Genomic DNA, 25,519 nt, shown 5'->3' with positions numbered 1-25,519 from the left:
TCTCCATAACCTCCTTAGAATGGCTATAATTCATTAACGTCTCCTCCGTATTCACTCCCCTGCCCGTTCATCTTATATTCTGCAATGGTATATCCTTCACCAATCTATTAAGAATTCTTATTACACAGGAAATTGCATGGTATAGTGTAATGCAAGTTTGCCAGTCAAGTACCTAATAAAATACACACATTTATCTTCCTCATTTCGGGGTGAGCGACAGTGCAGTCACTCCCATTTCTCAGCCTCAGGATTGGACAATCGCTGTTGGGGTGATGCAGGCTGTAACACACATTTTCAGGTCTCTGTATCTTCTTTTAGTCTCTTGATATAACTCATTTCCATTCCCCATCTTTTTTCAGAACTGCACTGCCTAATTAGAAAATTATATTGCATATTAAGTGGTATCGTGGAATGAGTACTTTATTCATATTTCTATTACGTTTTATAGTACATGTATTTACATGTATTCTGGGCCACACCTTTTCTACAAATATCACAACCTCCAGAGAGGGTTTATTCTTTGAGTAGCAGCCCTAAAGGGTTCCTATAAAGTTATAATTCACTGAAGATTGTAATTAATACTTGCTAAGCATGCAACAGGTATGTGACGTATTTGGCAATATATCCTTAGAACCCTGATACCTTATTTAATTGAGGGTAACTTTTCCATTTAAAAATGTCTGTTAACCAGTTAACTAGCTTTGTGTCTGGTTGCTAGCATGGTGTGAAAATCCTGCTGTGTGAACACTCAATAAAATAGCTTTGTAAGTTGATTAACATTTGAAATAAAGATAAAATAGGTTTGTAAAGTTAAACCCAACATATAGGATCACCATCTGGTATCTTTCTCCTATCCACTTTTTTAAGTGCAAAATAATGGGTTATCTCCTACATGTCTTCCAGGGTGTTATGAGAGTTAAATGTTATCATGTTTGCCTCTCGACAAAATTTTAATTAGACACACAAGTAGGAGAAAACCACGTTTAATTGAAAAATAAAGCAATACATCTCAAATAAGACTGTTTAACAACATAAACTGTAATTTGTTGACGCCTGTAAGTGGTATTCTGAAATTTAGGTAGAGCATCAATACAGTTTCCTCCCTTATCCTGACTCAGCTATATGCATATTAAAAACAAGGACTGTCTCATGAATTTAAACTGTGTATCTGTAAAGCCAATCCCTATTCCTAATCCACTGACAAAAGGATGGGAGGTTTTAAACAAACATTTCCACACTGAGGAGCTCCCAGATAAAAGCAAATAAAGTCAATATTTTCCTTATGAAAAAAACTTATATGAAAGACACACCAGACTATAAATGATATATAACTAACCCACAAACTTCAAAACACAATTTCAAGATGATCTCTACAATTTTCCTTTAAAGAAGTTCTCAAATCTCAGAATGGTTTAACTTGACATACTGGAAGTCCTAAATTTTGAAAGAAAGTACTAAAGTTATTGCTTAAACTGGAAAAACCTATGGTCAAAAGTCTTTTTAAAAAAGAGTTCGTTAAACAGCTATTCTTACAATTACACTCATGTAACCGCAGAGAAATGTTCAAGCACATAGTAAACATCACTCTTTCGAATGACACAACCAAGGCATATGTTAAGATGTATGGCTTTTTTGGTGATTGTTATTACTACCCATAAATTACTGCTTGACTGAAAAAGGTTTTTACAAAACTCCACTTCCAAAATTAACATTTTTATTAAATCAAGTTAAAAAAATGTTCACTGTAGAAAAGTCAACAAGGATTTTAACAAAACCAAAATATACCTTTTTATACAATATATGTATATATTAGCAGCAAACTACTTCTGAGATTTTCTTTTATGTTCTTTTATTTATTTTAAAGAAAGCATCAACAATGTATTAGTATGGAATGTCAGCTAATCCACTCTTTATCTTTTATTCTGTGATTTGGGGCTTCTAGTACAAGTTACTTTATGATTCTGATTAATGAATACTAAGAACAAACCCAGTTTTTGACTAAAATGTAATGAAACAGAGTGGCTGGTAGAATCCATCTCACTACTATAGTCCCACATTACCTTTAAGATAACAAATGAGCACCATATAAACAGGTAATTGTGTAGGTGTGTAAACTCATTTTTAAGGTGTAATAGTAGCCAAGTAGATGACTTAGCATTTGACTGTTACTTTAAAAATTTGGTGACATACAAAATTTTAATCAAATCAGATAAATACTTCGATCCCATATTGCTTGTGCATTTTTAAAATCTTAATAGAAGTTCTGTATATAACCTGACAAACTGCATGCATATATGTGTATATACACATACAAAAGTGTATGTATATATGCATATACATCTTTAGATTTGAACGAATTTCTAAACTGAGATGAAGTCAAACCTCTCATTTAAATATATATATAGAATGTAATATCACCAACTGAAAGTTTCTAATAAAAGTTTCGTCTTAGCTAATCATCAATTCTGCTATTGAAAATTCTGAGGCCAAAGAGCTGTAATTCAGCTTACTGTACTTTAGGCTTACAAATTAGTCAGCCAAACAAACAAGATTTGAAATTATCAACTGCCCACCAACGAAATAAATTTTTCTCTTGATATTTCCTTCTAACAGCAAAAAGGAAGTATCTATAAATGAGCTTTCACTTTTTAAAGAGTCAAAATTAGTAAAGAAATCTCACTAGTCTTCAAAAATACTAAATGTCATATAAATACAATTGTCTTATAATAGTTGAATTCTTCTGCTAGAATCTGTATTTTAAAAAGTTTCCTTTGGATTGTTTCATTTAGCACTTCAAGTCTCCATTCTGCAACTCAAATAACTGGCTCAGATTTGTTAGGTTTATATCAATCACATCTTTCACAATTTGGTACTGTGTTACCTGTGTACAATAATGTCAATGGGAGGAACTGCACCAAATTTCAAAAGCAAGGAAAAACTCAATATGTAATATAAAAAAGATAAGTACAACAGGGATTCCCTTTATCACCATTACATTAATGAAATATAATCCTTTTAATGCTTTTAAAGATAATGTCCTAACTTTTATCTTTTAACTTATCAAGAGAATGAAGTTTTTAGATGGCCCACCTTTATTTTTCAATTAAAAACTAAAACAATAGACTGAATTACTTTTATTAATATACACATCAAGTTACTGAAACGGCGAGTTCATGTAGTTTTCTCCTTAAAGATGGCACTTGCAGGTACAAAGATGCAGAGACGTCTACAGCCTTCAGATGTTTACCTGAAAAGATTCTTCAACAGCAGTTTGATACTGGGTTTCCTCATCTAGCTGAAGATTCTAAAAACAGTAACATTAACATGTCAATAGGAAAAACATACTCAATTACTCAATACTTAGTCCAATACATTACACATCTTGATACACATTACACATACTTGAAACAGTTTACGTTACACCATATACTTCTTTAAAATATAAGCACTAAATACCTGAACTTTTAATTTAAAAAATTCAGTTATAATTATTTAGGAATAATTGACAAACAACAGAGGATCAGCAGAGAATGAAATTTGAGAGTTACAGTGCTTTATGGTAAGTTATTAATTGAAAGTAGTATAGTTAAGGGTAACCCACAATCATAAATTTTCTGTCATCTCTAGAAAAGAATGCCAATGTTGGAAGGTATATTCATTTTAAAGAAAATAAGCACTTATTACATTAAGAGAGTTGAATTAACATCATCTTAATCATAACATAAAGGTAAAAACTACAGTTCACTCAATCTGATTATACTACTACTCCTTAACTTGAAAAATTCTATTTCCTTTCAATTATGGTCCATGGATTTGCTTTAAAATAGGCCTCCATTTGACAATCTCAAATAATTCAAATTACATGTTCTTCTGTGCCAAGGTAAAACAATCTGACAATTAGATCAAAAGTGGTTCACAAAATAAATTTTTGTTTTTCCAAACACATAGTTCTCCAGATGCAGTAACCTTTCTTACATTGAGAATTTAAGAATAACCTATAATTACTCCATAAAACTGCTAAAATTATCAGAGTACACTTGAATTTTACATATACTTGAAATATTATTACATACATTTTTATACAGTATGACTAAAAAATGCAAATTACACAAAATAAAAATATATATATATCAAGAATGACATAATTTCAGCACTGGAGGGCAGAAGAAATGGAAATTCTGTTCATGCCATTCTCAGAATTGCACATGTCTGTGCTTATTACATAAACTGGAAAACAAGTATGAACCATTCTTTGTAAGGCTGAATCTTGAATTAGATAAGGTTTTAATTCACTGAAGATGAATAAAATGCAATTTCACAATTAATAAAACGAAAAGTCATATGATTTTTTTTTTGTAACTATCAAGACACATTTGGGAAGTAGAAATTAACCTCATGCTTTGCTCTGGGGATCCATTTTTATATTATATAACTTCCCTCATGCACTCTGTTAAAGCAGTGAACTAAGGCCAGAATCTACCATTCAACCTGGCTTTACATAAATAAGCTCCCTCATTTTTAAAAAGAATGTGTCTCACGTGCAGATATAAGAAATCTATTATGAGTTTAACAAGCTACTTACACTACACGAGAAATACATCCTCCACCTGTCATACCAATTTTACTTTTCTAGCAGGTATAATTTTCCTTAAATCTAGACAGTTTACATATATATCATCCTTTTGTTAATCTGGGGGTTTGCTCTTCCTCTATTAATTCTCTCTCTAATATAGAAGGTGGACAGTAAATTCAACTTTCACCACTTCTACAAACCAAAGTTCACCTATATTATCATAAAAACAACAGAACTTGCTCTATAACTGTCCAGTATGATACATCTTGCCTCAAAACTCAAGTCTAGATTGAAAAAGTTAATTTAACTTCAATATTTAAATGGTATTTTCTTAATCTTGAAAAACTCACTTACCACAAATTCTCCATAATCAAACTGATGTCTTTGATTTAGATGACTAACGAAATTTCTAGTAATCTGGCTAGGATCTCCCCAAGGAAGAGATACACAAATAGGACATGTCTATAAGAAACACAGTATTTCAAATAAAAAATAATGAAAATAACCAAACATCATCATTGAAAGTATTAAAACATGTTACAAAAAAATCTACATGAAAAGCATTTCTAAGAGCCAAATTTCATGAATAGATTATTTATAGACCAAATTACCTTAGATAAATTACACTAATCTAACACAACACAATAAAAAGAGAGACCTTACATATTCTATTACTTAAATCTCATTATTCTACTGTTTTAACAGAAACACCATATCCAGCCTTAACCAACTGTAATAATAATTACCAATAACCAGTATGTAATCTCATTAGAGCCACACAATAACTGTGATATAATTATTATTATTAGCTTAATTTCATTTATAAGTAAGATGAAAGTAAAGGAAGCTTTAAATTGTATCCTTAAGGTTTCAAATGAAGTAAGTACATCTTAAAAAGTGAATGGATTACAGACTGAAATGAAATAAAACAGAACTTTAGTAACTGGACTATAGCCAAAGTTTGTGCTATATTGAATATAATGCAGAAACAAAAATTCACTAATGCAATATAAAACAAATGAAATCTCTTAAATATGAGATTCTTCCTTAGAGACGTCTTTGGCACTGTATCTGTTGACTTAACAGTAACAGACCCTCTCCTAATGAGCAAAGTAGGTGGGGTATCTCCCTTGGCGCTACACAAAGACTTTAAGGGCATACTGGGGGGCATACTCTTCCACAACTTTTTGTAAAATTGCTAAGATGTACCCACAATCCTTATTTTATCTATTGATACATTTTCCTTCTAATTTCTGAAGAAAATATTTACATATCAAAATGGGAAGTATCTCTTCCAGCTCAGTTTCTCCTGTTCGATATACAGTTGAAATTGAAACTCATGTTCCAAATGTGGAGTTGTAGAACCATTAACACTATGTTGGAATCCTGCACTCTGCTCTATCTCCTTCAGTCATCAAAAAAGGTCTCACCACTTTCATACACACCCTCAAAATGGCATCAAAAAGATATGTATGCATCAAAAAGAAAGTATGATTCTTTTCCTTCCTTGCTCTATGCACTCATATACTACATTCTGCAAGGATACAATTTACAATGCTACTCCTTGGTAGTGAGTCCTCAGTTCACCTTTCCTTACTCCGCTCTTTTCCAGGCTATTCTCGTACTTTACGCTCACAATTAAGCATATGCCTTTTTATAAGTTAGTTACTGGGATTTTAAATATCTCATTTCCCTTCACAGTCATCAATCCTTTGTTGACAAAATATACCTTACTGATAATGCCCCACCAAATTTAAAGTAACCACTTTCCCTTGTACACATGAAGTAAAATAAATGGGACAGCATACCTTAAACAGAAGACTGCCTTAAACATACATACTTACCACAGGAACTATCTGAAATAGGTGATTACTATTACAGTGATCCAGTAAACGCTGTCTGGTAAAATTTGATTCTTGACACAAGGGACACTTAAAGGTGGGATGCCCAGAAGAACTATAAAACAATTTTAAATGCAGCATACTGAATTTGAAATCATAACGTAAAAATGATGAGCTATTTTTTGACCAATAATTATTTCTTTCTTTAAAAGTTATAATTATAGACTAATCAAAGGTTCTCTCATTTTTAAAAAACTATGTTTTCAATAAATAATCTACAATAGATATTCCTAAACAATCTCAGTTTACAGTACCCTTAGTGTCTAGGAAATTTTTTCATGGTGCCGCTACAAGAGGCCTAAACAAACATAATAACAAACCTAGCTGTCCCATTTATTAAGTAGTTAGATTCAAACAACTTAATTTAGTCATTCCTGTAACCAGTAGATGTCACTGTATGTCCCCCGTAAATTCTAAATATCCCATGGTGTCCCAGTAGGGAAACACCATATCTAGGAAATTAAAACTTTTAAAAGACTTACATCCATATGGTGTATCTTTAATTTATCCTAGTTCTAAGACTCTAACATACAAAATTCATAGGAAAAGTGAAAAACAAAAGCATCAGCCATCAGAATGATCAACATTTCAAAATATTTTGAGGATCATGCATCACTGGGTTTTAATATCTCAGTTTCAGCAAGGGACAGTTCAATATTGACAACCCTGCCTAAATTATGCATGGAAGAAACCTGACCACAGTGAAAGAGGAGAGCTACACGCTTCTAATTTAACGTGACCTGTAAAAGCAACTGCATCATTTATTTCTAAACTGCTAACTTATGCATTATGTCTGATGATTTAACTGAATTTAAATTTTTTAATTTAAAAATCCACTATTACAAAGTGATAGGTATTATTTACTAAAATAATAGAAATTCAAAAGCTTACCTTGTATTCTCTTGATAAGTTTCTGTGTTATCAGATGTGGATGTTTCACTCCTATTACTTAAGAGGCATGGGGGGGAGGGGGAAAAGTTAATACTTCAAGTAATAAAGCACAACACAGATTCATTAACTGCTAAAGAAGACAACCAGTCTGAATTTGTTTGAGAAGCCTGAACTTCAAATAGTTCTGAACTATGATATAATTATGGCATTAATTACTTTTCAAATAAATTCTGATAAGAAGACTGCTTATGAGGTCCTTTAAAAATTAATTTAGGCATAGTTACAAAAGTATAGAGAATATAGTATTTTGCAGAATTGTCTTAAATCCATAGCATGAACATTTCCCCAGGTCCTTTAGACTTTCAAATTAAGAGACTCCTCTACCTCTACCTGGACTAGTAAGTTTCTGAATGCTGGGGTAGAATCAAGAATTTGTGAACTTCTTGACTTGTAACTAGGATATAGTTAAAGGTTGTAGCATCCAAAATGGAGTAGGTTAAGAAAAAATATTTGAATGTTCATTATGTTTATATTTTCCAAAAAGGAACTAGGCTTTCCAACATTTAATATACAGAATAACTTGATGTCCTCACTGGGACCCCATGCCAGAGTCATGTGTCATACGCAGTATCAGAGAAATCCTGAGAGAAAAGTGGGCATTCCATATGAGGACTGTCAGTCATGCATTACAGAATTTCATCAATGTAGTCAATTTTATAAAAACAAGGCCTTTCAAGAGCAGAAACATTAAAATAAAAATGAGAGAGGCAGTGGACAAAAAAACTGTTGTGAAACTTAGAAAAGTGACTTTTCATTTTTCTTTTACAAAAGGACACGCAATACTATATCATCTACCTAACAGATGTTCTCCAAAGACAGTCATTTCCCTTCTGTGAAAACACTGTTGTGTCTCTACACAGATTCTCTGCAAGAAAGCTTCCCTGCCCAAATAGAAGACTATTAAACCACTATTTTGCATCTTCTTAGCAGTTACTAATCTGTCTCTGCAGGTAAAGGTGGTATTTTAACAGTGTGGAGACTAAAAACTGCTTTTCAAAATAAATTCAAACTACGGAGAGTGCATTTGTTAAAGGGATGTTATGACTTTACCAAAAACAGTATGTCACCTATTTTTTTAAAAATCTCATATCTATACATTTAAAGTTGGTAACAGCTTTTTCTACACTGTTTTTAAATCTTCCAAATAAATATAATCATTGGGTTTTGAACATGCCCTAATAAAATATAAAAACTTCCGATTAGTTTGTAAGACCAACTATAACATCATCAGAGACTATGGAAAATTTCAACAAAAGCCCTTTTAATATTTACCAAATGTGACTGAAAAATATAGCAATCTCAACCTATGACATACTCTTCCATTTGGATCTGTATTGCGTGTTGTAGGTATCTTTTCAGCCATGATAGCCATCAAGACCAAGTATCAAAGTAAAGTGAATTTAGATTCAAATCTTTAAATTACTGTCACTGTATTAAACCAAGATTTTAAGAAATTTTAGAAATCATAGTCAACCATATTGTTTTCAATAAAAACAGTAATAAAACTTGAAGAATGAAAATATTTTATACCATTAAATAAAGCAAACTTATTTTTAAAGTAACTTTTTCATCTTTGTCTCACTTAAATTTTGCATGTGTTATGCGTAAAGTATTAGTACTATAAAACACATGCATAGTTTTAAAATAAACACACACATACTGGGAGTACATGCTCAATTATTTTCACTGGTCGGGTATGCAATCACAAAACTCCTGATTTAAAGCATTTTAATATCAAAGTTAATGCCCTTTTTAAATGTTTTCTCCCTTCCACCTACATTTACAATTCTCTATTTTCCATTATTATTGTTATCATCATTCTAGTCCTTCCTGATCATCCTGTATCATGCCCTGGGCTATTACTGGGAGCCTACTCATTTATTCTAGAAATGCATGAATGAGTTCAACAATAGAATATCTATTACTGACAACCACACTATCAATTTAAAAAACATATGATCATTTATTTCATCTGATGTAGAAACCATTCACTAAAATTCAACCTCCATGATGGAAACAAAAACAAAAAAGCCTCTCTCTGATCACCCACAATGCTTTCAAAAGTACAAATCCCTAAACTCTAGATAGCAGCATATCTGGGAATGAAGCCAGATGTATACTTTTTTTTAATTGCATACAAGATTCTGATCTGAGTAAGAACCATTCAATGGAGAAATCTTAACTTCAGGATGATAGCATCATAGAACAGATAAAGAATATGTTAAAAAACTGTAGTGAACACCATCCGTAACAATAAAATTTTAGATGCATTCCCACTAAAATCAAGAAAAAAAAGGTGCCTTCTATTTAATATTGGATAGAGGCCCTAGTTAATGCAATAAATCAAGTACGAAATGAAGCAGTAAGAGACAAAATTGCACTGACAAACCAAATGATTTTCTACGTAATAAATCCAAAAGAATCTACAGGTAAATTATTTAGAACTATTAGAACTAATAAATCAGCAAAGTTGCTAAATGAAAGATTAACATAAAAATCCTTAATATTCCTACTCACTAGTAATAACCACTCAGATTATAAAACAGGAAAAAAGATCCATTTGTACAGCAACAAAAACTATAAGGTTTTACTGGGAAAAGATATACTAGAACATATTTATGTGTGCTCTAAATGGACTTCTTTTACTGCATTTTTTTTTTAATGGAAGAGATAAACAGGTGGGAAACTGGGTGGGAAAAATGAGTATCATATGATGTCAATTCTCTCCAAATTAATCTATGATTTCAATAAATTCAACCAATAAATTCAACCTTTATAATGCTTCCGATCAAAATCTCTACAGGAATTTTTGGGAAACTCAAAAGTCTGATCCTAAAATTCATATGGAATAGCAAAGGGCCAAGAATAACAGAAACAATTTTCTAGGTAAAACAAGAGGGAGTACTTTCTCTACATGATATTAAGACGTATTGTTAAAGCCACAGTAATTAAGATAACATGGTATTAGAGGAATAAACGAAGCAACAGAACAGAAGAGATGTGTAGGACCAAAATGGCTTTATAAATCAGGAAAGATTTGGGGAAAGAATGGACTCCTCAATGAATGGTACTGGGACAAATGGTTATCACTTGGGGAAAATTTTTCCTACCTCACATTATACATCCAAAATAAATGTGAAAAGCACAGCTTTAAAATGTTAATTAAAGAAGAAAATATCTTCTATAATTTTATGATGTGGGAAAGGATTTCTCAAGCATGACACAAAAAGGAAAAAACATAAAGAAAATAAATATATATAAAAATATAAATATAATACTTATGTATGTCAAAAGACACGATAAGACTAGCCAAAGACTGATCAAAAATATTTGCAATCAGGCAACGAAAGCCAAAACAGACAAGTGGGACTGCATTAAACTGAAAAGCTTCTGCATGGCAAAGGAAACAAAAGAGTGAAAGGCAACATATGTAATGGGAGAAAGTATCTGGAAACCATGTTTCTGACAAAGGGTTAATCTCCAAAATACATAAGGAACTCCTACAACTCAACAGCAAAGAAACTAATGACCCAATTACAGAATGGGCTAAAAATATGAATAGACGTTTCTCCAAAGATGACATACAAATGGCCAACATGTATATGAAAAGATTCTCAACGCCACTAATCATCAGGGAAATACAAATCAAAACCACAATGAAATATCACCTCATAGCTGTTACGATAGCTATTATCAAGAAACAAAAGACAACAAGTGTTGGTGAGGATGTGGAGAAACTGGAACCTTTGTACACTGTTGTTGAGAATGCAATATGGTGCAGCTGCTATGGAAAACAGTTATAGTGAAGTTCCTCAAAAAAATAAAAAGTAGAACTACCATATGATGCAGCAATCCCACTTCTGGGTATTTATCAAAAAGAAGTGAAATCAGAATCTTGAAGAAACAGCACTCCCAAGTTCACTGCAGCGCTATTCAAAATAGCCAAGATATAGAAACAATCTTGTGAATGGATAAAGAAAAAAAGATATGAATGGATAAAGAAAATGTGGCATATACATGCAATGGAATATTATTCAATTTTAAAAGAAAAGAAAGTCCTGCAACTGTGACAACATAAATACACCTTGAGGCCATTATGCTAAGTTAAACAAGCCAGTCACAGGACAAATACTGCATGATTCCACTTATATGAGGTATCTAAAATAGTCAAACTCAAAGAAGCCAAGAATAGAATGGTGGCTAACAGGAGCTACAGGACGGGGAAATGAGAGTTTCTAATCAACATGTACAAATTTCAGTTATGCAAGGTAAGTTCTAGAGATCTGCTGTACAACACTGTGCCTATACTGTATATAACAATACTATACTGTACACTTAAAAATCTGTTAAGAGAGTAGACATGTTAAATATTCTTACCACAATAAAAAGGGGTGAGAAAAAAACCCAAAAAACTTATGCATGACTATGCCATTTTATGCTAAATTAAATTATGGTATTACCTAAGGCAGTTTTCAAAATACTAGAGTACCTCATTTCCAGTCTTTAAAATGCAAAGAAAAATCTCAAGTTCTATGTTTACACGTTTCAGAAAACAGCAAAAAAAAAATTTTTAATTCTTTGGAAAAAATGTAAATATATTTGTATTGCATGTAATAAAGAATTATTATCCAGAATATATCATGAATGCCTATAAATAAGGAAAAGGACATTTTATCTAATACTTGTACCAGATTCCTTAATAGTTACTTAGCCACTGAAAATGTTCAACACCTTGGAGAGAAATCTGTTAGAAACATAAGATTGTTTGCAAATTTCATTCTTTCAGTCTTTGTGAAGAGTTGTATTTGGACTAAACTGTTATAGGTTTACTGACATCCAGTTATTAATGTTTACAAAGAGTTAAGATGAGTTGGAAAAGCCTGCAAGCAGACCAAATAATTTCCAAGGAAAATAAAACAGAAATGTGTGCTGGTATCTAATGATTACATGCATCCTCCCTCTCTCCTTTCTAGTAGCTAAAGAAAACAGAAAGATACAGTCCTACATGTTAAAATCAGAATTTTATGTTATGAACTAGAAATGGCGTTAGTAAAATAACTAGCACTGCTACATAATTATTATAAGAAACTACCCCATACGAATGCAATAATTTTGTTAAACATTCACCAACATTTATTAGTTTATGGTAAATAGTTTTACCCTGACTGATCTGACTGAAACTAGTGTTGGTTTATTTTGGATGACTCGACTGGAAGTTATACTGCTTACACAGATGGAAAGGGGGATTATGTCTGTTTTACCCATCCCTGCATATTCAATAACATGTAGTGTGCCCAGTAGTTCAGAAGGTACAGTAAATGTATGCTGAATTGATTAAATGATCTAAGGGTTTATTTTGAAACTTTTTTTTAACTATGTTAGTTTCTTCTTTTGGGGACCTATGGGCAAAGCACTTCAGTATAATCTCTTTTATTATCAGGAAAAGCTGTCTTTCTCATTAAGAGCTATTTGGTTTACAATATCATAGACTCTTTTTTTTAATAAAATCTTTATTTATTTATTTATTTTTTATACAGCAGGTTCTTATTAGTCATCCATTTTATACACATCAGTGTATACATGTCAATCCCAATCTCCCAATTCATCACACCACCACCACCATCACCCCAGGCTTTCCCCCCTTGGTGTCCATACTTTTGTTCTCTACATCTCTGTCTCAATTTCTGTGATATCAGTGATCTTGGTCTGTAATTTTCTTTTTTTGTAGTATCTTTGTCTGGTTTTGGTATCAGGGTGATGGTGGCCTCATAGAATGAGTTTGGGAGTGTTCCTTCCTCTGCAATTTTTTAGAAGAGTTTGAGAAGGATGGGTGTCAGCTCTTCTCTAAATGTTTGATAGAATTCAGCTGTGAAACCATCTGGTCCTGGACTTTTGTTTGTTGGAAGATTTTTAATCACAGTTTCAATTTCATTACTTGTGATTGGTCTGTTCATATTTTCTATTTCTTCCTGGTTCAGTCTTGGAAGGTTATACCTTTCTAAGAATTTATCCAGTTCTTCCAGGTTGTCCATTTTATTGGCATAGAGTTGCTTGTTGTAGTCTCTCAGGATGCTTTGTATTTCTGTGGTGTCTGTTGTAACTTCTCCTTTCTCATTTCTAATTTTATTGATTTGAGTCCTCTACCTCTTTTTCTTGATGAGTCTGGCTAATGGTTTATCACTTTTGTTCATCTTCTCAAAGAACCAGCTTTTAGTTTTATTGATATTTGCTATTGTTTTGTTTCTATTTCATTTATTTCTGCTCTGATCTTTATGATTTCTTTCCTTCTGCTAACTTTGGGTTCTGTTTGTTCTTCTTTCTCTAGTTCCTTTAGGTGTAAGGTTAGATTGTTTACTTGAGATTTTTCTTGTTTCTTGAGGTAGACTTGTATAGCTATAAACTTCCCTCTTAGAACTGCTTTTGCTGCATCCCATAGGTTTTGGATCGTCATTTCTAAGTATTTTTTGATTTCCTCTTTGATTTCTTCAGGGATCTCTTGGTTATTTAGTAACGTATTGTTTAACCTCCAAATGTTTGTGTTTTTTACGTTTTTTTCCCTGTAACTGATTTCTAATCTCATAGCGCTGTTGTCGGAAAAGATGCTTCATATGATTTCAATTTTCTTAAATTTACTGAGGCTTGATTTGTGACCCAAGATGTGATCTATCCTGGAGAATGTTCCGTGCGCACTTGAGAAGAAAGCGTAATCTTGCTGTTTTTGGATGGAATGTCCTATCAATATCAATTAAATCTATCTGGTCTATTGTGTCCTTTAAAGCTTATGTTTCCTTATTAATTTTCTGTTTGGAAGATCTGTCCATTGGTGTAAGTGAGGTGTTAAAGTCCCCCACTATTATTGTCTTACTGTCGATTTCCTCTTTTAGAGCTGTTAGCAGTTGCCTTATGTATTGAGGTGCTCCTATGTTGGGTGCATATATAATTGTTATACCTTCTTCTTGGATTGATCCCTTGATCATTATGTAGTGTCCTTCCTTGTCTCTTATAACATTCTTTATTTTAAAGTCTATTTTATCTGATATGAGTACTGCTACTCCAGCTTTCTTTTGATTTCCATTTGCATGGAATATCTTTTTCCATCCCCTCACTCTCAGTCTGTGTGTGTCCCTAGGTCTGAAGTGGGTCTCTTGTAGACAGCATATATATATATGCGTCTTGTTCTTGTATCCATTCAGCAAGCCTGTGTCTTTTGGTTGGAACATTTAATCCATTCACGTTTAAGGTAATTATCGATATGTATGTTCCTATGACCATTTTCTTAATTGTCTTGGGTTTGTTTTTGTAAGTCCTTTTCTTCTCCTGTGTTTCCCACTTAGAGAAGTTCCTTTAGCATTTGTTGTAGAGCTGGTTTGGTGGTGCTGAATTCTCTTAGCTTTTGCTTGTCTGTAAAGCTTTTGATTTCTCCATCGAATCTGAGTGAGATCCTTGCCAGGTAATCTTGGTTGTAGGTTCTTCCCTTTCATCACTTTAAGTATATCATGCCACTCCCCTCTGGCTTGTAGAATTTCTGCTGAGAAATCAGCTGTTAACCTTATGGGAGTTCCCTCGTATGTTATTTGTCATTTTTCCCTTGCTGCTTTCAATAATTTTTCTTTGTCTTTAATTTTTGGCAATTTGATTACTATGTGTCTCGGTGTGTTTCTCCTTGGGTTTATCCTGTATGGGACTCTCTGCGCTTCCTGGACTTGGGTGGCTATTTCCTTTCCCATGTTAGGGAAGTTTTCGACTATAATCTCTTCAAATATTTTCTCGGGTCCTTTCTCTCTCTCTTCTCCTTCTGGGACCCCTATAATGTGAATGTTGTCCCAGAGGTCTCTTAGGCTGTCTTCACTTCTTTTCATTCTTTTTTCTTTATTCTGTTCTGCAGAAGTGAATTCCACCATTCTGTCTTCCAGGTCACTTATCTGTTCTTCTGCCTCATTTATTCTGCTGTTGATTCCTTCTAGTGTATTTTTCATTTCAGTTATTGTACTGTTCATCTCTGCTTGTTCTTTAATTCTTCTAGATCTTTGTTAAACATTTCTTGCATCTTCTCGATATTTGCCTCCATTCTTTTTCCGAGGTCCTGGATCATCTTTACTATCATTATTCTGAATTCTTTTTCTGGAAGGTTGCCTATCTCCACTTCATTTAGTTGTTTTTCTGGGGTTTTATCTTGTTCCTTCATCTGGTACATAGCCCTCTGCCTTTTCATCTTGTCTATCTTTCTGTGAATGTCTACAATATCAAAGATACTGTTAATAACATAGTGGATGTTTTCTTCTTTGTACTACTTGGAAGCTGTGAAGCACAGTGTACAGAGTATTACAATATATTCGGCTACTAACTGAAATCCTATGTGCTGGGTATATTTTTTGCCCCTCTAGATCTTCTCTCCTCTATTTTTCACCATGCTCTTTGTACTGAGAAACTAACCTGCATTAGCAGGTTCCCTTCTCTGCTTCCCAAATGGGTTCAGCCCAGCAGGAGATTTGGAGGAAGAAACAAGAGGAAGGTTAGGATACCTATTTCTCAGACTCCTTCCCAGCAAAACTGCCTTGACTGGTTGCATCCCTCTCCAACTGCCCTCTCCACATAGCCTTCTTTCTCCAATTCTGTCTACTTTCTCCCCTCCCCTGCTTTCAGTAGACCCAGAGTACATGACTGTTCCTTGTGAGTTCCTATACCCTGCTTACATAGTGCACCCAATACTCTACTCCTTAAAAATAGTCACTTCACACAAAAAAATTAAAAAATAAAAAATAAAAAAATAGTCCTTCACTAAATTCTCCTCAAATTATCTGATTTGAGTATAATCATCTGTTTCCTCCCAGGACCCTGACTATACACTCTGGCTTCTTATATTTCCTATCATTTTTTAAAAAATCTTTTCCTTCCTTCAACAATTTCCTTACTAGAAATTTACATACAAACTGTATTTTTCCATTGCAACTAGAATTTTGCATAGGATATAAACATGAATAAGACTAGGAAGCCCATTCTACTAGATAAAAAAAAAACAGACAAGTAAATAGGAAATACTTCAGAGTATCTAACACTTGGTCTAAGTCTTCAAAGAGAAGAAAAAGTCCACTGGCTGGCAAAGCGTGGGTTAGAATGGTGGGGAAAGTATGGAGGTGAGGGAGTGATGGTGATGATGATGATAATTAAAAACATTTAGGAAATTCCCTGGCGGTCCAGCGGTTAGGACTCCGTGCTTTCACTGCCGAGGGCACGGGCTCAGTCCCTGGTCAGGCAACTAAGATTCCATTCCGCAAGCTGCACTGCACAGCCGAAAAAATAAAAACCAAAAAAACAAACAAAAAACCCCCAAACATTCACCAAGTAAGGTACTATTCAATATGTTTTACTTGTATTAACCTACTTATTGACTCCCACCAATGAGGTGTTTAATAGTATCACCACTACCTTTTTAAACAGATGAGAAAACTGAGGTACAGTTTCTTGCCAAAGTCATACAAATAGTAAATGACAGAGCCTGGTACCCAGGCAGTCTGGCTCCAAGCCTTCATGTTTAATGACTAAGTTATATTGCTTCTCAAGGATGGCAAGGATACAGTGGGAATAATTCAACATGGCTAAGGCATATTATGCAATATGGGTAGCCAAGAAAGACAAAGGCTAAATGGAAAGGTAAGTGCCAGATCAGAAAGGGCTTTAGAATAAGGGATTTTGTCTTATTAAGCTAGTTGTTGAATTAGATCATGGAACCCCTTGAGAATCTTGACATTCTCTCTCCAGAAAAATGCACACATAGTACACAAAAAAATTTGGAAGTTTAAGCAGTTCACAGAGCCCTTACTGGCCTGTGGAACCCAGGAGGAGAAACACAGCTATGGGGCCACAGAAAGTCACTGACAAGGTACAGAAGAGAAGGTACAAGGACAAGGAGAAAGAGGTCAGAGTTGCACTTCTGAAATATCACTTTGGCAATCGTATACAGGACAGATTAAAGGAGGATCACCAACTAAAAGAATACTGCAACAGTTCAAGTGAGAGATGATGGGGACTTGAGCTAGGGAAGTGACAACAGGGGCAGAGGAGAAGAACAGATGAGGAATACTGCTATTAGAAATCAATAGTACCTATGACCAATTAGATATGGGGGGTAAGAGGGAAGAAGGCATGTCTCATGAGAAGAAAACTGAGTCATTTAACAAGCAGTGACTGCCCAAATCATATATACTAGGAACTTTGCTAAGAACTAGAGACATTGTTGAACAAGATAAACACCATCCCTGCACTTAAGAATAATCTACTGGGTTAATAACAAATTGTTGAGTAATTTCAAAACAGCAGAAGTACAGAAATAAAAAACCGAAAGGGATGAACCTAAGGGGATTTTTAAAAAATCACAAAATAAGAGTGACCAATTTCATCCAATGACACTGAGTCAAGTAAAACGAGAACCTAAAAAAGCAGGCAATCAGAAAATCACTGAAGACCTTTACCACAACAGTTTCAACTAAGGAGTTGAGAAGAAGCCTTACTACAGTATGAGTGCTTCTAAGAGGGGTTAAATTACTGCAAATTAGCAACCTGTGAAATGAAATGCTACTAAAATAAAATCTTAAAGACTCTGCTTAACATATCGCCTCCTGGGAGTCTTTCTATAATGTCAATACTGCCTTTCTTTACACAATTGTGTGTGTTTGCTACTGAGTCTTTAAAAATTAAGCACTTCATTGTTTAGAGATACATGCGTGGGTGGTAATACTATAAAGAAAAGCAAAAGAATGAACAACCCAAAAAAGAGGATAGTGGTTACCTCTGGGAGTATGGGGTTCAAATGGGCATGGGCTCACAAGGAGATCCAAGGTCCTGAAAGGGGCTTCCCTGGTGGTACAGTGGTTGAGAATCCGCCTGACAATGCAGGGGACAGGCCGCAGAGCAACTAAGCCTGTGCGCCACAACTACTGAGCCTGTGCTCTAGAGCCTGTGAACCACAACTACTGAGCCCACGTGCCACAACTACTGAAGCCCATGCGCCTAGAGCCCATGCTCCACAACGAGAGAAGCCACCGCAATGAGAACCCTGCGCACTGCAACGAAGAGTAGCCCCCGCTCACCGCAACTGGAGAAAGCCTGCATGCAGCAACGAAGACCCAACACAGCCAAAAATAATTAAATAAATAAAATAAATTTATTAAAAAAAAAATAAGGTCCTGAAAAATGTTATAATTTTTGACCCGACTTAGTGGGCAACTGGGTATTTGTTTTGTCACTATTTTTTAAGCCACACATGTGCATTCTGGCCATTCTTATGCATAAAATACATTTCATAAAAATGTTTAATGTACATAAACCTGAGCCAATAAGATACAAATCAAGCCAAAACCTAGCTTTAAAAGAATTGAGACTAAAATAGAACTACAAATTTAATCGTACCAAATCTCACTTTTACATGACATTTTAGCAAAATAAAAATTTCAAACAATTCTATTCTTAGAGAGTAAAAGGATCCTAGTTTGCAAATACATTACTGAAAGGGATTTTCTCTAGCTTTCAAGTAATTTCAGTTGCAAAAGAAAATACGTTCAATTCACAGATCTACTTTTTATTCAGACATGTGAAGTTTCTTAGAATGATTTTCACATAAGCTTAAGTCTAGCATAAAGTCAATCTCCCAGATGTCATTTTACATGCGTCAAACAAACTTATGAGGACAAAGGCAATTTACTTTAAAAACACAAACATCCACACACACACAAAAATAAACACAAACAAAACAGAAAACACTTTATATAGTCTCTGAGAAATTTCCATTTTAACTATAAAAATAAAAACTATAAGAATAAATATTGCTTACCTGTTCCCTACTGAATCTTGAGAGATCTGAAAGTTTGGAATGACAGAAGAAACACCATATTCATCTTGGTACTTCTTACAAGATTTGTAATGATGTCTCATGCGATAGAATTTAATCTGTAAATTATTGATTAAATGTAATGTGACTTTCAAAAGAACAAATATAACATGATTCCATTTACATGAGGTAGAATAGAATTCAGAGATAAAGTAGAATACCGGTTACTAGAGGGGTCGGGCCGGTGCAGGGTGGGAACAGCAAGTTACAATTTAACAGGTACAGGGTTTCTGTTTGGGATGATGAAAAAATTCTGGAAATAGATAGTGGTGATTGTTATACAATGTTATGAATGTACTTAATACCGCTGTATTATACACTTAAAAATGGTACGTTTTCTACCTTACCATTCATAATACTGCACTCTAATTGTTCATTTGATGCCTCGTACAGATTGTGTGTGTGTATATATATTATATATATGATATATATATCATATACATATGTTTTCTTACCAAATGGACATTTATTGTATAAAAAAAGTTTACCACAATCTTTCACTTATAAAAAAAAATAAAACTAAAAAAAAGGTACGTTTTACGTTATATTTTACCATAATAAAAAATAAATTAAAAAAATTTTTTAATGTAATGTGACTTTTAATATAAAAATGAACTCATAAGACTTGAGATATTGTCAACAAGAAGGAAAAAAATGAGGCAGTAATAGATAACTAAATATTCCATTTAAACTAGAGGCCTTTGGTTTTTTTTTTTTAAGTAAATGATTTAATTCTTAAGTAGGAGCTGAAAATAAGCAGTAAGTTTCTGTCCATTAGATGCAGGGACAATGGAGATGAGTCCAACTGTCCGTAAACTCACCATAAAAATTAACAAATAATTTTACACCTGAAAAAAAAATACCACTAATAGACAAAAAAAATAATTTTAAAAGTATTAAGAGGTTGCCTCATAGCACTGGGCATCTTTTTATTTCTTTAACTACTGCAACTTGGCAGAGTTAGAAAGTGCTTTAAAAAACTAAGTTCCCAAGTTAACACTTGGAACATTTTTCAGTTTCTCTCTGGGGAGCAGAGCCAGAAATCTCTCAAGTGTATTTTCCAGCTTCACTTCATTGCCCTGTCAGTTAACACCTCCCTCAAAGAGATGGAAAAGCAGATATGTCTTGTGTGAATGCATGAAACAGCAACGGGTATTTTTGCTCACTGACTTTATTAGCTGTTTGAAAAAGTGGCTGTGATAAATCCATAATAAACGAATATACTCAAAGCCTAACCACCTCTCACCATTTCATTCCCTCTCCAAACGGTAGAATAAAATCCAGATTGGAGAATTAATGCCAGTTATTTGCCAATACCTGATTTTTCCCACCTGTTCCTTAAAAAGCAAAGTCTTCTGCCAAGTATTTTGTGATTTCTTAAGATAAATACATAAACATACAAGTACAGCGGGCAGCTAGAGAGCTCCCCCTTGACTACATAAATCCATTTGGCCCATTTCTACCTGCAAAGTTGCAATAATGATACTACCACCAGAAAAACTATTCAAGGGCTGAGTCTGTACCAGAATGGGGCTTCAATGAGTTAAATGCCAGTTTGTTCATTCAGTTCATTTAGCAGGTAATCGATGAGTGATTATTTTGAAAAAAATGCCACGCTAAAAATTATGGCAAATTCAGAGACTGTATCTATCTTTTGGTCTCTGTTCTCAGTAAGTTTATAATCTAGTAAGATCTATAGCCACAGCTTTTCTGGCCTTTTCTACCCAATTCCCAACCTAAATAATTTCTCTTCAAAACAGTACCCACCAAGACAAGTCAAACAGAAATTTCAGAGTAGAAACTTGACTTCCAAAGAACTATGTCACATTTACTCTACCTGTTTTGCACAGCATCTGCAGCTACCAGAAAACCTCCTCATGATATTTTCAAGGTCTAAGGCCCGTTCAGGACATGCTCTCTCTCTTCTAGTCACATTTCCACGACACAGGGGACAATGTATTCCGCTTTCTCTCATTGCAGTCAGGAAACATTTTCTACAGAAACTAAACCAAACATTTGTGACACATTAACTACAGAAAAAAGTACTCTTTTCATTTCGATGATTAAACACAGCAGTTATGGGTATATAATCATGCTAGGCTATTTGTATGTACATAAATCTAGAATTTAAAAAAACTGTACATGAATTTCTCAGTGTAAGATTAATGTCTGGACTAGATGGGAATACAAAAGAAACTACTTTTAACATAATACAGGAAAAATAAATATTATATAACATTATCAAGGGAAGCATGTACAAAAGGAATGACTGGATCCTATCCTGTGTTGTTTAGCAGCTGTGTGATTTTCAGGCAACACACTTAACCACAATGGATCTCCATTTCCTCCCCTTACAAAATGAGAGAATGGACCACAAATCAGCTTTGTCTCAAACTGATGTACTTCAAGATGTTGTTCTACAAGATATGAATAGGCCTCCTACAGAAACTGATTTCGGAAATTCAAGGATTATTCAAAGTTATTAAGGTTTCTCTGCTAAGGAAACCAAGTGTTGCCCAAACTTCTGTGGTCGGGATATATGAAAATTCCCACAACAGTGTGCAATGGAACATAATTTGAGAAATACTTAAGAATCCTTCCAGCTCTAAATATCTATCATCGACATTCTTATTGCAACCAAACTCACCAAAATCTTCTCCCCTAACCCAAACAAATATGAAACTTGATCATCTTGCTTTTAGAAAAACCAGATTAAAAATCACAGCCATCTGTACCTGGGCTCTAGAATAATTATACATTTAATTCAACCCCCTATAAATACAAATATACTAATCTTCCACATCTATACTAACAAAAAAGTTGCGAGGTAATAGTGTGATAACAGATCACACTGAATTTACTAACCATGTAGCACTGAACAAGTCACTCTTCTTTAAAATCAGTTTCCTCACACATACAATAAGCATCTACACTTGATAGGGTTGTTCAAAGGATTAAGATAGGTAATGTAATAAAATGTTCATTACAGTTATTTTTGAGTCAGGAAAGTGTTTGATAAATAGTAGCTAATATCACTAAGGTAGCATTAGAAGTGCTCACCAATACTTTAAAACATGGAAAATATTCATCATAACCAGGAGTCAAAGAAATGCAAAGTAAACAAGACAGAAACTTTTTTTCAGTTGTCAAAAAACTAGTTTTAAAAAATAATAATAATATCCAGTGTTAAAGGAGACATAAAGAAATGAGTGCTCTACACTTCTGAATAACAATTTGTCAATACTTAACAAAATCCTTAGCGAGGGTGTCCCAAAACTCTGAATGTCATTTTGAGCTTTAATAACTTCACAAGTATAAATACCACAAAGTTACAAAAACCATCATTTTTAAGTTTAATTGTATAAATTAAAAACTGAAATTCTGTTTATATGTTTTCTAAATTTTGAGTAATACATTTTTAATTTAACTTCTTTGTTTCACTCAGTGTTTGCATTCTTTACTCAGAGGGACTGTGAAAAGGAAAAAAAAAAGAAAGGGAGAGTCAGACAAAAAACCCCACAAGACTAACTGGAACAATAGTCTAGATCATGATACGGTCTACATTAAGGCAGGAGTAGGAAGGAGGGACAGAGGATCTCTATTTTAGAGACATAGTTCTCAATGTCTATGATTGTGTATGAAGGGGGCATCCTAGGTTAAAAAATAGAATATAATTTTTTGACAATTACTTGTGAGAGAATGAGAAAGAAAAGCATTTCTAATTTAGAAGACTGAGTAAAAGGTGACTGTATTAACCAAATTGAGAAATATTGGAAGAGTTGGTTTGACAGAAAAACGCAAGTTTAAAGTACCTACAGGGTTTCCCTGGTGGCAGAGTGGTTAAGAATCCACCTGCCAATGCAGGGGACACAGGTTCGAGCCCTGGTCCGGGAGGATCCCACATGCCGAGGAGCAGCTAGGCCCATGTGCCACAACTACTGAAGCCCGCGCGCCTAGAGCCTGTGCTCCGCAACGGGGCCACAATGAGAAGCCCGCACACTGCAACAAGGAGTGGCCCCCACTCGCCGCAACTAGGGAAAGCCCAAGCGCAGCAACGAAGACCCAACACAGCCATCAATCAATCAATCAATAAATGTATTAAAAAAATAAAGTACCTACAAACAGCTCAATGCGTGTTATCCAGTAAACAAGTGGAAAAATGGATCTGAAAATTGGGCGGAAGAATATGGAGAGCAGATAAGGTAAGAAGAACACTAAAGGGCTTCCCTGGTGGCACAGTGGTTAAGAATCCGCCTGCCAGTGCAGGGGATAGGGGTTTGTGCCCTGGTCCGGGAAGATCCCACAGGCCGCGGAGCAACTAAGCCCACGTGCCACAACTACTGAGCCTGTGCTCTAGAGCCCTCGAGCCACAACTACTAAGCCCACGTGCCACAAATACTGAAGTCCGCACGCCTAGAGCCCGTGCTCCACAAGAGAAGCCACTGCAATGAGAAGCCTGCGCACCGCAACGAAGAGTAGCCCCCGCTTACCACAACTCAAGGAAAGCCCACGCGCAGCAATGAAGACCCAACACAGCCCAAAATAAATAAAATAAATTTTAAAAAAAATTTTAAAAAAAAAGAACACTAAAGAAACAATCTAGAGAGATATAAACATTAAAGGAAGGTTCAAAGAAACAGAAGAACCAAGAGTAAGTAATGTTATAGAAGCCAGGTCTAATAAACTACCAAAGAGAAAACAGTAATTAAAGAGATAAAGGTAAAACTATCACCAAACCATTAAGCTAAACCTTCCTCTTTAAATAAAAATTGAAACTGTCAACAAAGTTCACACCAACAAAATTCATTATACGGAGATAACCATGCATAAAATTGATGGAGCTTGAGTGAACGAAATGAAGCAGGTTAGTAACTATTAGCAGGTAAATTAGTCAATATGCTGGCTAATTTAACAATTACAAGTAAAATATAAACAGAGAATGTTAAAAGATTTTTTGAAACCTGGGTGTACAAACATAAGCTGTATTTAGGGGGAGTGGATAAACCAAAATTTCAAAGCCCACTTATTCAATACCTAAAATAGTATATGATAACACTACATACCTATCAGAATGACCAAAATGAAAAAGGTGGAAAATACCAAGTGTTGAGGAGGATGTGAAACCAACCTAAACTTGCATTCAATGCTATAAAAGTGTAAACTGATACAACCATTTTGAAAATTAATACAACCATTTGGCAGTAGCTAATATAGCCCAGTAATTCCACTCCAAAGTATACCCAACTGACTTGTATACCTCATCATAAGAAATTTCCCAGAAAGTTCATTGCCACACTATTTGTAATAGCCAAAAGCTGAAAACCATACAAATGTCCATCAACAGAAAAATGCATAAACAATTACAGCATATCCACAAAATTAAAACTATAGTATACCGTAATAAGAATGAATTTGGATGTATAATGTTGAGCTTTGGAAGCCAAATGCAAAAGACTACAAGCTGCATGATTCTATTTTTATAAAGATCAAAGAGTAGGTAAAACTATACTGTTAAAAGTCAAAATAGTGGTGTCCTGGAAGAAGTGGGATACACTCCTCGGAGAAGTGAGGAGTTTCTGAAATGCTGGTAATGGAGTTCTGGAGTTCTGTTGCTTGATATGGGTGTTGAACACACAGGTGTGCTCAGTTTGAAAAAAATTCACTGAGCTGACTTTTATGATGGGGCACTTTTCTGTTACGAATACTACACTTAAATTTTTTCAATTAGGAGTAAAAACAAGGGTAAATATGTTTAAACTGTTATAAAAATAGCTAAATTAATCTTCTAACTGGGCTTAAAAACAAACCAAAAAAAAAAAAAAATCGCTAGAAAATTTCCAGAGCTAAAAAAATACATCTGCAAAATAAGAGACAACCAAATGACCAGTACAATGAATTTCTGAAAGATCTTCATCCGGATCACTAGAAAATCTTAAATAATTATTTTTTTCAACTTCTAATAGCTTCCAGAGAGGGAATAAAAAACAGATTGCGTACTAAGGAAAGAGAATCAGATTAGCATCAAACTCATCAGCAATAACAAACAGATGACAAAACAACAGAATGATGTGTTCAAAGTTCTGAGGGAAAGTGACTTATAACCTAGAATTTCATCTTCTGGATACTAAACTATTTGCTTTTTGAACCCTAGGCATTTCTGATAATGCAATAAATACAATACTGAGAAACGACACATTCTGCAAAACCGCA

The 25,519-nt window shown here is 34.2% G+C and overlaps 1 protein-coding gene across 3 annotated transcripts in view; it reads right to left on the bottom strand.

Annotated features, from left to right (window-relative positions):
- Positions 1-3,119: 3,119 nt before the first annotated feature.
- RNF138 (ring finger protein 138) overlaps positions 3,120-25,519 on the bottom strand; it is a 37,738-nt gene continuing 15,338 nt past the window's right edge. For all 3 annotated transcript variants that reach the window (XM_068563573.1, XM_068563572.1, XM_068563571.1), the window contains 6 exons: positions 21,147-21,312; positions 19,253-19,368; positions 7,366-7,422; positions 6,418-6,529; positions 4,928-5,035; positions 3,120-3,304 (listed from right to left, as the gene is read on the bottom strand). In XM_068563573.1, the coding sequence (XP_068419674.1) occupies positions 3,236-3,304; positions 4,928-5,035; positions 6,418-6,529; positions 7,366-7,422; positions 19,253-19,368; positions 21,147-21,312 (628 nt within the window). In that variant the 3' untranslated portion in view covers positions 3,120-3,235. The remainder of the gene's footprint in view (positions 3,305-4,927; positions 5,036-6,417; positions 6,530-7,365; positions 7,423-19,252; positions 19,369-21,146; positions 21,313-25,519) is intronic.

Source organism: Eschrichtius robustus, chromosome 14 (assembly GCF_028021215.1).
Source record: "Eschrichtius robustus isolate mEscRob2 chromosome 14, mEscRob2.pri, whole genome shotgun sequence".
Lineage (NCBI taxonomy): Eukaryota > Metazoa > Chordata > Mammalia > Artiodactyla > Eschrichtiidae > Eschrichtius > Eschrichtius robustus.
The sequence above is the reverse complement of the archived record's forward strand: the minus strand, read 5'-3'. Positions and strand labels throughout refer to the sequence as shown.